The sequence below is a fragment of the Osmerus eperlanus genome, chromosome 17, assembly GCF_963692335.1.
Source record: "Osmerus eperlanus chromosome 17, fOsmEpe2.1, whole genome shotgun sequence".
In the NCBI taxonomy this organism is placed as follows: Eukaryota; Metazoa; Chordata; class Actinopteri; order Osmeriformes; family Osmeridae; genus Osmerus; species Osmerus eperlanus.
Genome location: NC_085034.1, coordinates 14323450 through 14339008, shown reverse-complemented (window position 1 = coordinate 14339008; position 15559 = coordinate 14323450). Strand labels below are relative to the sequence as shown.

At 41.6% G+C, this 15559-nt stretch overlaps 1 protein-coding gene across 3 annotated transcripts in view; it reads right to left on the bottom strand.

Annotated features, from left to right (window-relative positions):
- The window catches only part of slc41a2b (solute carrier family 41 member 2b), a 50720-nt gene extending 36718 nt beyond the window's left edge, over positions 1 to 14002 (bottom strand). The window contains exons 1-6 of one of the 3 annotated variants that reach the window (XM_062482864.1): positions 13868 to 14002; positions 12538 to 13143; positions 12155 to 12262; positions 5456 to 5527; positions 4527 to 4671; positions 4232 to 4378 (exon numbers count right to left, since the gene is read on the bottom strand). In XM_062482864.1, coding sequence (XP_062338848.1) covers positions 4232 to 4378; positions 4527 to 4671; positions 5456 to 5527; positions 12155 to 12262; positions 12538 to 13077 — 1012 coding nt within the window. In that variant the 5' untranslated portion in view covers positions 13078 to 13143; positions 13868 to 14002. The remainder of the gene's footprint in view (positions 1 to 4231; positions 4379 to 4526; positions 4672 to 5455; positions 5528 to 12154; positions 12263 to 12537; positions 13144 to 13867) is intronic. The other 2 variants (XM_062482865.1, XM_062482867.1) reach the window with 2 other exon arrangements.
- Positions 14003 to 15559: the final 1557 nt, after the last annotated feature.

Genomic DNA, 15559 nt, shown 5'->3' with positions numbered 1-15559 from the left:
TGAAACTTTGCATGGTACTTCAGGGGCATCTCACCTTAAAGCCTATTAAGTTTGAACCATCCTTCAAAAATACATTTGATTTAGTGACACAAACATATTGAGGCAATGTGTACATTTACATAAATACACCCATTTCAGCCATTTTGTACTTGATTCAATTGCCTTAAGTAACGTTTTTAAATACGTCAATGATACATATCTGTACCAAATTTCAAGTCAATTTCACCTTTGGTTCAAGAGAAGAGGAATTTTGAAGGTTTTCCCAAATTATCACAGTACAGGAAAATCCATGATGGCGGACCTTATGGGTCCTTGAGGCTTTTTTGTTCCTCATGAAAAATGAGGCATGCACACCAAGTTTCAGAAGAATTGGAGCAATGGGGTGGAAATGCCATCACTTTGAAAATCGGACTTTTGGGCGTGGCCTGTGGCGCCCCCTATGGTCCGATGTGGCCCATATTTGGTGTGGGGGTACCCACTTGGATGTAGTATCAATGTGCCAAATTAGAAAATTTATTACCAGGGACTTTTTGAGATATTGGGGCGCAAGGAGAAGAAAAATAATAATAAGAATAAGAATACCAACAATAACAATAGGTTCCCTCCTACCGGAGGAACCTAATAATAAGAATAAGAATACCAACAATAACAATAGGTTCCCTCCTACCGGAGGAACCTAAATATAGCTGCAAGCAGCGATGCGGGTTCCTCCGCAAAATGGCAAAATATTATAAACATGTACACTGCAGAAGATCGAGAGTTGGACAACAAGGGAGCAAAACTACTTCATGTTTGGCCAACAACAGGCTGAATGGGGATTTGAACTCATGAGCATAAGGTTACAAATCAGTCTCTCTATCCTCTCTGCTACACACCAACTGTTGAGATTGTATGAATAGAAAGGGCAGAGTATTAGCTTTGGTCAGCTTTTGGACAAAGGTTAAGAAACGGTTGACATTTCAAGGTGAAGTTGCATGAAATTGTGCATGGTATTTCAGAATGATGTCATCCTGTTTAACTAAACAGATAATCAAAATTATGACAGGCCAAAAGATAATGGCTGGATTCCAACCAACTACCTTATACTTTACAGGTCACCATGCCAGCCCATTGAGCTATTCTCAGTGTTGAATATTGTCATGTTCAGTTACTGTATAAAAAAGTAAGCTGTTTCTCCTGTGGTAACCGTTGTTAGATTCAGCCAACGTTGAAACAGCTTTAATTCAATCATATTTTGACATACCAAGGTGAAATTGTTTGTGGTACTTCAGAATGATGTCATCCTGTTGAACTGAACAGATAATCAAAATTATGACAGGCCAAAAGACTATGGCTGGATTCCAACCTACGACCTTATACTTTACAGGTCACCATCCCAGCCCATTGAGATATTCTCAGTGCTGAATATTGTCATGTTCAGTTACTGTATAAAAAAATAAGCTGTTTCTCCTGTGGTAAGCATTGTAAGATTCGTCCAAAGTTGAAACTGCTTGTACATTTCCTATAAAAACGGGACAACGGAATGACTGGGTTGCTGCTGTAAAGAATAACTTACTCATAGTTTTTTTTAAAAGGTTGTTAGGAGTGCCATAACTTGTCAAATTTCAAATCATGCCTAGCATCAGTGGGGATGTGTCCTGGCTCAGGTTACTGAAATGAATTTGTGCAACAGGCAAGGGATCCACCTGAACAATTAATTTACTTCATTAGAGATAACCATTAGAGTTATCTCTACCATGCGTAGACTACAAGTAGCTAGCTACTGTGGTGAACCTGGCTTGTTTTGCAGTGGTTTACACAGTCTCGCTAAACAGATGATCGGAGTGTTGTGATGGGCTCAAATAAACACGCATTGCTATGTTTTACAACCGGAGGATTTATCGGGAGACTAGAAACCGTTTTGCCAGAATAAAAAATTAAAAACTATGAATGCAAACTACTTGATTACCAGCACAACATCTCAGCCAATTGAGCCATTCCCAGGCATGGAATACACAAAGTTCAATAACTGGATAATTTAAAAAAGCTGTTTCTCCAATGGCGAGCATTGTCAGATTTGGTCCAAGTTCAAACAGCTGTAATTCAGTCATATTTCGACATATCAAGGTGAAACTTTGCATGGTACTTCAGGGGCATCTCACCTTAAAGCCTATTAAGTTTGAACCATCCTTCAAAAATACATTTGATTTAGTGACACAAACATATTGAGGCAATGTGTACATTTACATAAATACACCCATTTCAGCCATTTTGTACTTGATTAAATTGCCTTAAATAACGTTTTTAAATACGTCAATGATACATATCTGTACCAAATTTCAAGTCAATTTCACCTTTGGTTCAAGAGAAGAGGAATTTTGAAGGTTTTCCCAAATTATCACAGTACAGGAAAATCCATCATGGCGGACCTTATGGGTCCTTGAGGCTTTTTTGTTCCTCATGAAAAATGAGGCATGCACACCAAGTTTCAGAAGAATTGGAGCAATGGGGTGGAAATGCCATCACTTTGAAATCGGACTTTTGGGCGTGGCCTGTGGCGCCCCCTATGGTCCGATGTGGCCCATATTTGGTGTGGGGGTACCCACTTGGATGTAGTATCAATGTGCCAAATTAGAAAATTTATGACCAGGGACTTTTTGAGATATTGGGGCGCAAGGAGAAGAAAAATAATAATAAGAATAAGAATACCAACAATAACAATAGGTTCCCTCCTACCGGAGGAACCTAATAAAGAGAAACAGGAAAACGATAGTGAGAATGCTTAACAGCATTCTCACAATAATAAAGAGAAACAGGAAAACAATAGTGAGAATGCTTAACAGCATTCTCACAATAAAGAGAAACAGGAAAACAATAGTCAGCATTCTCACAATAAAGAGAAACAGGAAAACAATAGTGAGAACAGCATTCTCACAATAATAATAATATATATGTGAGAGAACAAAGGTTGTGCCCTTGCCGAAGGCAAAGCACACCCAATAAGCAGTGCTTTTACTGTCCGTTCACTGCGGACGACAAGCGGAAAATCTCACTTGCGCACTTTGATCCTGTATTCTTCAACATGTACAGTACCAGTCAAACGTTTGGACACATTTTCCCATTCAAGTGCCTAGCCTCTTACTGACATCACCGCACGTCACTGGTTGTGGGGTATGTGAGTGGAAATACAACATGCTAACGCATATAACGCATCTGGCGTGTGTCCGACGCCATCACCCAGGTGTGCCAATCACTGGAACGAGACCAAAAAAAACTGTTCAACTTCTCCTCCCTACAGTGCTTAACCAGCCATTAGATACACATACAAATAGGGCCAAACAAATTACTGATGCAATCGGAATGTACATGTCATCTTCAATGCGCCGTATTCACTCGTAGAGGAACCTGGTTTGTTTTGCTTTTCCCTCCGTTGTACCGAACTCGTACCGAACCGTGATGTCTGAACCGCGGTATGAACCGAACCGTGACTTTGGTGTACCGTTCCACCCCTATTGAAAACCCCTGGTAAAACCAAGGCTTCGGTTTGAGGTTTTGTCGTAATGTTCTAAACGCCGCTGTCGCCTTCCTCACCACGACTAACTTTAAAAAAGAGAATGTTAGACAATGTTAACTGCGGCTTTGAGATCACTCCCCAGGTATCTGTGTTGACCATCAGGCTGTGATTAGTTTAGCTGTGAGTAAACTGGACATTATCGCCATTTAGACTCGACTGTGTGGACAGGGCATGGACTGGACAACAACGACACTTGTCCCCAGGCAGCTGGAAATGCCAGGCTGTGACAGTGTAGTGGCCGGTCAGCACAATATGAAACCGCTCTATTAGATGAGCTCACAGCTCTACCGTGCCAGTTCATTTGAGCTGAGACTGTTTTTGGGGCCTGAGCTTATTTCACAAAAATGGACCATCAACATTGGTTGGCTAAATTGTTTTGTCTGTATGCTTAAACTAGCAGGATTGGGTAGGGTGTGAATTAAATCAATACCGAGGTGTTTGTGTGGGAAACAAAAAGAGGGGGGGAAGACAAAGAAAAGCCAATATTCACCGACATCGTTGAAGAGAATAATTGGACAACACTGACCTCTAGTGGCAACAAACTGTATCCCTAACTCCAAGATACAAAAAGCACCTACCAGTCCTCTCAGTGCAAAATATTCTCAGGTATCAACTACACAATCTCTGAACTGCATCTGTGATGCCATATCGTATCTCCACATATGAACGGTAATCTACCCAGGCAGTTATAGAGGCCCTGGCTGATCCAGGCTAGGATAGCCAGCGTGATGAGGTCACCAAAGCTGGCAGCGATGGGCGTGGCCACGTTGTCGGGGTTGATGCCAGTCTTCTTGGAGCCGACGATCACACCCACCATGATGAAACCTGCAGGGCCGCAGCAGGGAGGAGTTAGGAAGAATGAGGCAAATCACATGTTTTTGACCCTTCAACACACACTGTGGGATTTCAACAAGGATAGTCCAGTAAGTGTGTGTGTTTTGATAGTTCCAGCAGTGTGTGCGTGTTTTCCTACCCTGCAGCAGGGAGGCTATAAAGGCCGTGGCCACACTGCTTGAACATAGCAGCACAGCATGGCTCATCTGAAACTTTCCCTCTGGGATCCAACCCAGCACCACGGCTGCTACCGCTGCAAGAAAGCCCACCACCGTAGCCTGCACCTGGAGAAGAGAAGGGGGTAGACAGTTACACACACAGAGACAGAGAGAGAGACAGAGAGAGAGATTGAAAATGAATGTAAAGAATTGCAACGCTGTAGTGGATACACACTATAGAGAGAAAGAGAAAAACAGAGAGAAAGAATGAGAAAGAGACAAAAAGGTGGAGGGGGGTCAAGGGAGTTACACAACAATAAACCTGTCATCCTGTTTTTTATGTAATGTTACATAACACGTTATCTACTTGGACGGGCCATTTCCCATCCAAGGCTTCGCAGTGTTTGTTATGACACTGTTCCTGTCCCTGAGTACAAGGACATCCAGATGCATTTGTTACAATGCACATGGAAATCTGATCGTAGTACAACAAGCAACCTTTCATAGGTCTGCTGTGCTCTCTCTCTAAACTGTATGTTAGCCAAGTCTTTTGTTGTGTTTTATTGGATATTTATAGTTGTATATGTAGAGTTGCATGTTGTATAGTTTTTCAAATGTATAGTCTTTTTATTCCACTGAACAAAAATGAGAATGAGGACCTCTGTCCAGGAACAGATATTTACATATTGCTCACTGTTTGTACTCACAGTGTGGGTTGAAAATGGAGGTAGACCTTGGCAAGATAGTTGTTTTTTATATTCACGGTTCACAAGGACCTATCGTGGACACCTGATTTTGGCTAAACATTCTGCAGATTTTCTTACAGAAGAAAATTGCGTATTTTATTACATGAACAACATGCAACACACAGAAAATAGGTAATCTGTCTGTGTGTTTGAGTGGTGACTACCTGCTTCAGAGCCAGGTTTCCTATTATCAGATTCCACTTCTCTATTGGAGAGTCCATCTTTCCCACGTTCACCTGAGTGAGAACAGAACACAATCAGAACAAATAAGTTATTATTTATATATATGTTAATATAAATGTATAATTTATTATATGTTACAAATTACCTTCCCAAAATAAAATTCTACCTGCTTCCTCAGGAAATCCACTATAAATTATAAAAGAAGAAGAACTATAAAGAAGGAACCTAAAAAGTCACAGGAAGTACATGATATAGTTGCATTCTTCAGCAAGGGGCCGTTTCTAGTTTTTAAAATAGTTTTGGAAGGGGGAAAGCAACACAAGTTCCTTTGTGTGGACACAAGAACAATAATGTGAATCTATCTGCCAGGGGTGGAGAGGACTGTGGAACAGAGCGGAAATTCTGTTCCAAGAACACTATCAAGCAGCCAACTCCATATCATTTGAATAATGGGGAGAAAGAGAGCGAGCGAGAGACAGAAAGAAAGGAGAGACAAAGGGACAGAGATTTAAATGGACAAATAGAGAGGATTCAATTTCTGGGGAAATTGTGGGGTGTGGTAAACTGATATGTATGTATATTTTAAATAAGTATGCATACTTATTATTTATGAAGATGGCATAGACTATAAAGCAAACATTTGTTGCTGCTCATTTACACTTCAAGATACTAAGAGTGAAGTGTAAATGAAACAGGGTTCTGTTTTCATTTCCCTTAATGCAAGAGGGAATGGTGATAGGCTATGTTGCAGCCTCACATAGCTGAAACAGTTGCATCAAAACAAAGAAATTGGGCAATCCTGTGTAAAAATGGTCCTAACCTATATCTAACATGTTCTCACTGGCAGTATCTTAGCTGGAATCGTTATTCAAACAGTACTCTCTGCAGACTGAAAAAAAGCCCCCAAAAAAGTAAATAGCCTGAAATATATTTCTGGAAAACTGGCTACTATAACAAGTTTAAGTGATCATTATAGTAACAACATCCCTGTCTGAAGACTTGGGGGCCACGTGATGTGACCGGCTATCAGCGCTGTAAGTAGGGGAAAACCGTTTCGCGCTTATCCATTCCAATCTTTTGGATATTGAATGGCATTGATTGCTCTCCAGGACTTATGATCATCATTTGATACCCCTCTCGTGGTTAATTACTTTAATAATCTATCAGTCCCACCACAATAATAAAAAAATTCAGGGTGTTGATATCACAGCCTGGAAACATAGCTAGCTACATGTTATCACCCTGGCCTCTGCCTGTGGCATTTCTTCAGCCATCTTGCCGTTTTAGGTAGCAAGCTATCTCACAGAAGTTAACAATCAAATAATGTTCTACTATAGGTAATCGCGTGTGGGCAGGGTTTGGGAGTAACGGATTACAAGTAATCGGATTACTGTAATCTGATGACAAAATAATTGTAACTGTAATCCGTTACGTTACTGGCAAAAAAAATGTAATCGGATTACAGATAATTTGAAAAATATTGAGGATTACTTTACAATACTTTTACATTTGGGAGTAAAAGTTCTTTGTGAAGTTTCAACATTTGCTTCTGTGTCTGTCACACCAACACACTGCATTTTTCGCCTGGCGTTTCAATGATCAATTTGTGTTCAAAGAAGAAAAAGGCAAAAACATAACAGTTAAATGCAAGCTATGTTTGCCTAGGGTGATTCTGCTGTCTGCGTCAAAAGATTCAACTTCAAACTTGAAGAAACATTTGGAGGTAAGGCTATGGCTAATGATAATTGGCAGCGGGTAGCTATTAGGGGTGGAACGGTACATGTATTTGTACCGAACCGTACGGTACGGGCGTCACGGTTCGGTGCATGAAATTACACGGAGAATGCGCGGTATAAAAATAAATAAAACGTACGTCGTGGGAGTCAGGTGGCTGAGCGGTGAGGGAGTCGGGCTAGTAATCTGAAGGTTGCCAGTTCGATTCCCGGCCAAATGACGTTGTGTCCTTGGGCAAGGCACTTAACCCTACTTGCCTCGGGGAGAATGTCCCTGTACTTACTGTAAGTCACTCTGGATAAGAGCGTCTGCTAAATGACTAAATGTAAATGTGCGTGCAAATTAATGAATGTAATGCAGAACTACTGTTAGATACTCGTGTTCTTTAGGGACATCTAATCTGAAGCTCTGATTGGCGCCGCCGTGAGTCAGAGATAGGCTAGCTAGCAGCACTAAGGACGAGTATGGCGAGTGGTGGCGACCCACGAGAGATAGAGGACCCGCCGGCCTTTTTAAGATTGCAAGTTTGGGAAAACTGTGTCAGCGTTGTTCAGCAGTTGTGGGCAGTGACGTGCAGTCTGGGTAAGCAAGGTAGGCACTGACTACCCTGCCAAAATTCAAACGTAAACATTTTTAATAAATCATTTTATTTAATAAACTTGTATTTTTACTGTTTATTCTTGTGATTTATATATGCAATATGTGTGTTATTCCAATTGTTTAGACGTTACGATCACGAATGTAGCAGTTACGCATAATCAAATACAAAAAAAAAATGTAGAATAAGCAGTGCTTTTACTGTCCGTTCACTGCGGACGACAAGCGAAAAACTCACTTGCGCACTTCGATCCTGTATTCTTCAACATGTACAGTACCAGTCAAAAGTTTGGACACATTTTCCCATTCAAGTGCCTAGCCTCTTACTGATGTCACCGCACGTCACTGGTTGTGGGTATGTGAGTGGAAATACATCTAACGTGCTAACGCATATAACGCATCTGGCGTGTGCTAAATGACAAAAAATATCCGACGCCATCACCCAGGTGTGCCAATCACTGGAACGAGACAAAAAAATATATATTTCTCCCTACAGTGCTTAACCAGCCATTAGATACACATACAAATAGGGCCAAAAAATATACATACGTAGCCTTAAAATCAAACTTTTCCCGAACCCCGTGGGGAGGAGGGCCACAATATCATGGCCACCAACAAATCTCAACAAGATTGTTCTTGCTCCGGCAAGAACAATCTAACTTCCGGATATTCGGTTGCCACAACAGACCGAATGGCTTCGCTCGCACCTTTCTCCGCGGGCCATTACTGAACTAAAACTCAAACTAGGGCACAACATCAACGTCATCGTTCTCAGCCACTCCCTCTGTTCGCTGATTGGACCGCCAAAAATGTTTCTGGCAAAAACCAACTAATATACAGAAAGCAGACCTAGTACAGAAGCTTTTGATACACTACCACTGGCGATCAGTCCACCTAGTGTAATGCCTTTATTGACATAAATTGGGGTGACCTTTCTATTTATTTGAGTGCTGCTGTATGTCCTGCTACAACAGTTTCTAGGGTGCAACAGAATTTGTTTTTTAATTTAGTCTTATTCCAGGTTATGTAAACAAACTTCAACTGGTTATGAACTAGGTTTTGAAAGTAATGGAAAGTAATCAGATTACATTACTGAGTCTGGGTAATCCACAAGTTATGTTACTGATTACAATCGTGGATGGGTAACTAGTAACTAACGGATTACATTTAAAAAGTAACATACCCAACCCTGCGTGTGGGTTTGTGACGTTAGTGGTATTTGTGACTGTGGCTAGCTAGTTAGTCACCGCACGGATACAAGCAACGCAATCAGGACCAAGACGAACATTTTGACACCAACTATGGAAGCAAATCGTTACCAAAATTCAAATGCAAATGCATTTCCAGAAATGCATTTGCATTTTAAGAATGTGGCTGCATTATTTGACTCATAAATGAAATTAGTAATCAATCATCCTATTTGCATTTTAATTTTCTTCTTCAAGAGTGCTCAATCTTTCACTTAATTAAAATGAAAAAGAAATAGACATTTGAGATTTAATTTTCAAAACATGCCCCAGCAAATAGATACCAAAATTCAATTTGAAATGTAAAATTTGAAAATTAAAATGCATTTCCAGAAATGCATTTTCATTTTAAGAATGTGGCTGCAAAATCCTGACCACAATTCAAATTCAAATGCATTTCCAGAAATGCATTTTCATTTTCAAGAACATGGCTGCAAAATCGTGACCACAATTCAAATTCAAATGCATTTCCAGAAATGCATTTTCATTTTAAGAACGTGGCTGCAAAATCGTGACCACAATTCAAATGCATTTCCAGAAATGCATTTTCATTTTAAGAACGTGGCTGTAAAATCGTGACCACAATTCAAATTCAAATGCATTTGCAGAAATGCAAAATGAACGAAAAAGCATTCTGAGCGGCGCAGCAGAGTGACGTCAGTAGCCGCTCTTCTTCAGCTCCCTGCTGACCGAGCTACCCATCTTGTTCGGTAGGGAGCGGTGTGCACATCTGCATTGCATTACATTGCAAATGTGCCGGGAAATTGATTGAATTGCCGGGTCTTTAGAGCAGCGTTCCCCAACCGGGGCCCACCGGTCCGCGGACCGGTACCGGTCCGTGGGTCATTTCGTACCGGGCAGCACAAAAAAGAATTAATAACATTATTTCCTTTTAATTGATTATCAGAGTCTTAAAGACGTTTTATTCTGAAAAATGACCTGATTCTCTCCTTCTCCGCGGGCCTTTTCCCCTGAGCAAAAAAGCTCTGCAAAGACGTGTGTTTACTCATTTTTTAGCAAGTTTGTGGGCTTTATTGAACGGTATCATGCGCGTCTCTTCCTCTTGACACATGACAAGTGATAGTTACCACTCAATGAAGCCTGTTTGAGACAACAACTCTATCGGTGTTTTGGATGAAGGCTATCCTGAGATCGCCACTAAAGCACTGAAAACCCTGCTTCCATTTCCAACATCAAGCGGGATTTTCTGCCGTGACAGCAATCAAACAAAATTATGGAATAGGCCTGAACTGGATATAAGGAACGCACTTCGGGTGTCACTGTCGTAGCTTATAGTCACACACAACAGTGGGACTGACACATCGAAAGCTAGATAGTAACAATATAACGATGGAAAACCAGGCTAAGAAACTTAAAGATGGGTCAATTGAAAAAACGGCTGTTTATTTTACATAAAACTCCAAAAACTATTTTTCGCTCAAATCAGCTAAATTATTTTTCTCGCGCGCTCCGCGCAGCCACGTTCTTGAAAATGAAAATGCATTTCTGGAAATGCATTTGAATTTGAATTGTGGTCAGGATTTTGCAGCCACATTCTTAAAATGAAAATGCATTTCTGGAAATGCATTTAAATTTTCAAATTTTACATTTCAAATTGAATTTTGGTATCTATTTGCTGGGGCATGTTTTGAAAATTAAATCTCAAATGTCTATTTCTTTTTCATTTTAATTAAGTGAAAGATTGAGCACTCTTGAAGAAGAAAATTAAAATGCAAATAGGATGATTGATTACTAATTTCATTTATGAGTCAAATAATGCAGCCACATTCTTAAAATGCAAATGCATTTCTGGAAATGCATTTGCATTTGAATTTTGGTAACGATTTGCTTCCATAACCAACATGTGTCGTGTTGTAGTGTGTAGTGCCAAAATTGAGGGTTGAGTTATGGTGGGGAAAATAATAATAATAATAAAGAATATATGAGAGCGAATACAGGTTATACTCTCAAGTGGAGAGTAAACAGAAGACCGTTCGTTTGAGTTCCGTTGAGCAGATAGCTCCGCAGTCGTAACTTCACAACATTTCATACAATTCTGAAGCAGCAGCGGTAATGATTAATATAGCGGAAACACTGGGGCGCATAACTTTTATCATGAACCCTATACTAACAATGGAGACAGCAAATGTTATCGGTTAATACATTTTTAACCCGTTAATTTCTTAACTGCAATTAATCGATTCATGATTAATCATGAACATCCCTAGTTTATAGTATATGTGTGTGGGCCTATGGTGAGAGTGACAAGACCTTTTCAAAGTACATCACAATGACATGAGCTTGCTTTTCTTCTGGCAATATAATTTGTGTGACTCTGCAAGGTGGCGAGTCGCACCAGTCACGCTGAAAACACGATGGACCAAATCAACTCTCGTCTACCCACACAGGATTATTTCCTCTCTACCCCCTCTGACGTTCTTTCGTTGGGTTCTCAAGCGCTGTCTCTCGTCTGTTTGCTCTCTCAGGTTGAGCTGTGGTGCCAGATCCACCATGTGCCCGCCTGCTTGGTTCCTTTACAGCCCCACCTCCCTCAGTCCAGGGAATAAGGGGTGGCGGACAGTGTAGGAGAACGGAAAATTACCTCAGCACATTTCTCTCACAATTCCTATTCCGCAGGCTCTGTGTTCTGACGATGAAAGGCACTGCCGCACCAAGTGGTTGGCACTACATATGACTGCAGACAAACTGGTTCCAGATAGCATTTAAGGGATTCCTTACTCCTTAACAGTGTACCAAGCACGAGGCAAAGGTCGTCATTTAAGATAAACATTTTATATTCCCCTGAGGCTATACTCTACCAAGGCTACTCAGCTTTCCATTGTCATTTGACCTGAGCGATAAAATAATGCAGTGTGTAATGATATGTTGGGAGTGTTGTGAAATGGGAATGCTGTGTATTGCATGAGCCTAAGGAGGGGAATAACAAGACCTGGCAAGACAAGAGCAGGGATGATGACAAGTTTTAGCTTTTGAGGTTAGGTTTTAGTTGACGCAGGGGACAGCAACTGTCCTTAATAACAATGTAGAGTCAAGAGATTGTCAAGGGAATTGAGTGTGTGTGTGTGTGTGTATTCCTCTCACCGCTGTGGAGAGTCGGGAAGCAAGGGTCATCTCCAAGTTGCCTTTCAGGCCAAGCAGGGCTGGAACCAGGATGAAGATCTCTGTGATGTACCTGAAAGCCTCCCAGTGCTAATGGACAGAAAGGAAGGAGGGGAACGGGTGAGAAAAAAAGAGAAAAGGAGACAGAGAAAGGGAGAAAAAGAGAGAGAGAAAGGGAGAGCACAAACTCCACATCAATGAGCCTATTTGCCTAAAGTCTCTGCAGCATTGCCCTTTATCAACAGACAGGTGTTGTTAGCCTGCCTACAATGGAACCATTGCTAGTCAGAATGATAACGCAACATATTTATTTTATTCTAAAAAGTACAGGTATGCTGGAATGAATGTACAGAGTTACATCTCACCTGAACAATGTCTAGCACCATGCCTGCTGACACGGTGCCAAACCCTGCCAGCAGGAAGGGTAATAGTATCTGCAAAGCCATGGCAAGGGGAGACTCCTTGGGCATATTCCGGGTAGCGGACCCCTGGCCTTCCTCCTCCTCTTCCTCCTCCTCCTCCTCTTCATCCGCCTCTTCCCCTGACAGTCGTCCCTCTGGAAGCATGGGCTCTGTCTCAGCGTAGCGGCCATCGCCACAGTCCGACAGGCTGATGGAGCAGCGCGCGGCCCGGTCGGGATGGCGTCGGACCTCCAGGTGGGGGGGTTCTGCTCGATAGCCATTTTGGTTGGGGCCCTCGGGCTTGGGCCCCAGGTCTGCCAGGGCCAGACGTTCCTCCTGGAGCTTGGTGTATCCTGTGGGAACCATGGTCTGGAACAGCGAGGTGATTCGCCCGGCGGGCTTTAGAGACACGCCACTCCACCCTCCGCCTGCTCCGCTCATACGCACGGCCAGGCTAGGGCCCAGAGAGTCGGCTATAGCACCCCCCAGTGTGTGGATGTTCATGCTGGACACTATGACACCTCATCTCCCCTCATCAGGGCTGTGTAAGAGGGCGATGGCTGAGCTACACTGGGTAGACAGACAGACATTTAAAAGTTAGCCTGGTGCAGAAAAAAAGGCTGCTTTCTCCTGTTCATTAAAACACACACAAGACTTTCAGCCATGGTACTTACATTTCTGTGTGTTAGCTTTGCTTATGCCATAAACTGGGGATAGGGAAGTATGACTACATGGTGAATAGACAGTTTCAGGTTAGATGCGTTGTTAGGAGGACGTAACGTAAGCTTGGGATGCTAATAATAATAATAATGATTGCTAACTTGCTCCATACGGTTCGGTAAAAGATTGGTCTTCTGACACAGTTTAAGCATAACATTAAAAATGGGAAATTGTTTGAGACGGAAGACCGTTTACAACAAAATAAAACGAAGGGATTCGAATTAATCTGTTTTCTTGATCGTTTATCATATCAACTTTTTTAAACTAGTAAACCAAGAACAAGAATCATTAAATAGTGTGAAATTGTTATTCTATCATTAGCAAGAGCCATTAAAGTGACTAATCGAATCGTTATATATACACATTTAGATATGTCTATATATAAACACAAGATTAACTACATATGTAGTTAGTTATAGTCTAGAACTTTAGCTAGCCTTGCTAAAACAGATAATCTCTTACTTAGCTAGGCTAGCTGGATTGCTAGCTGGCTAGCTACGTAAGGATAGCTAGCTAGCCCTACCACGTAGAATTGAACCACCAGTTTTCATATTGGAATTTTAATTTTTTTTACCCAGACGTTCAGCAAAGGACGTAACGGACAATGTTTCTTGGATCGGGCGATTTCATAGCAGGTTATTAGGTGTTTCCAGGATGCAGTTCTTCCTTGACACTGACAGCCAGACTCGGAATCGCAAAAAGTGCCACACACATACTATGATAGGCTAATTTATGTTCATGAAGAGCGCAGGCGTAGACCAGATCACACCTTTGTACACTATACTCTGGTTATGTGTACAGTATGGCAGCTGTACAGTACTTTCTGTTCTCGGGCAGTGGGCCAACTATTGGTCCTGAATTCATATATAACCTCAATATGAGGTTATATAGCCTCCAGTGTGTCGCATATCTGAGCCAAATCAACATGGATTTCCAACATCGATCAAGCCCACACAATCAAAATGCAAATCAATTAGGCAGGCCTACTTGTTTATTACCATAGCCTATATTGTCTCAGTTGATATAGCCTAATGCAGCTGAATACTGGGGGCCAACTCAACGTGTAGCAAACATAGTGGATTTTATATAGGCTGCCTGAACTGAGGCCTGTTCCATAAAGCAAGTTTACCGAATAAGCCAGCCTTATGTCAGTTAGTCGGACTAATTTCTCGTTCATTCGGTTCCATTAAGCCAGCTCAACGTAGTTCGAACTCAGTTACTATGACAATTTATTCTTCGAAACTAGCCTGGTCCGGGGCAGGCTAACTGTCAGGCTTATAGTGATGTGTCGTTCGTGAACGATTCGTTCATTTTGAACGAATACTTACAAGGACTCGAGAGTAACGAGTCCTCTCAAAGAGTGATTCGTTCATTTTCTCGTGGCCGCGCATCGGGACTGTTGCATAGGCTCGTCCAAGTAAACAGAAATGATTCGTTCATTTCCCGACTCGGTCTTCGGGTAGAGTATTTGGATCATTTTTCACGTGACCTGCATAGGCTCTGTAGTGGTAGCTAGAGGAAACGAACGATTCGTTCATTTCCCGACTCGGTCTTTCTACGAGTCTTTGGATCATTTTTCACGTGACCTGCATAGGCTCTGTACTGGAGGAAACGAATGATTCGTTCATTTCCCGACTCGGTCTTTCTAAGAGTCTTTGGATCCTTTTTTCACATGACCCGCATTGTATTTTTTAGTAGAGAAAACAGTTTCCTCATTCCCTTTCGTGTGGCCGCTGTTTTAGTAAGACGTGAATGATATTCGCTCCAGTCATCATACTGACTGGTTTTGTTATTTTCACTTTACATTTACACTTACAGTTGAAATGAACGAATGACTCGAAAAAAGATTCGTTCATTTTACTGAACGAGATTCAAAGAACCGAATCAGTAAAATGATCCGAACTTCCCATCACTACAGGCTTAGCCCGTATTGTTGCTTAACCAGACGTTCCTGTATGGAAGGCCGTATGTGCCAAAACGTGTAAGGTAACGTTTGTGTACAGACGTTAAAAACGTCCGTGTACAGTTTGGACCATCTATGTTTCCATGCTTTTGGTTGGCATCAACCCACCCCTTTTTGCCATTGGGACCAACAATCTTATTTTTTATTCAACATTGTTGAATAAAAATGTTGGGACCAACATACCCACCCTCTTTTTTGACGTAGTGTCTGCTCTAGGGTGTACTAGTCCTACTGTGATCATGTGGGCTCTTGCATAGCTATCCTTTAGTGTTTGGGACAGTCCATTTGTGTGGGGGAGAGCAA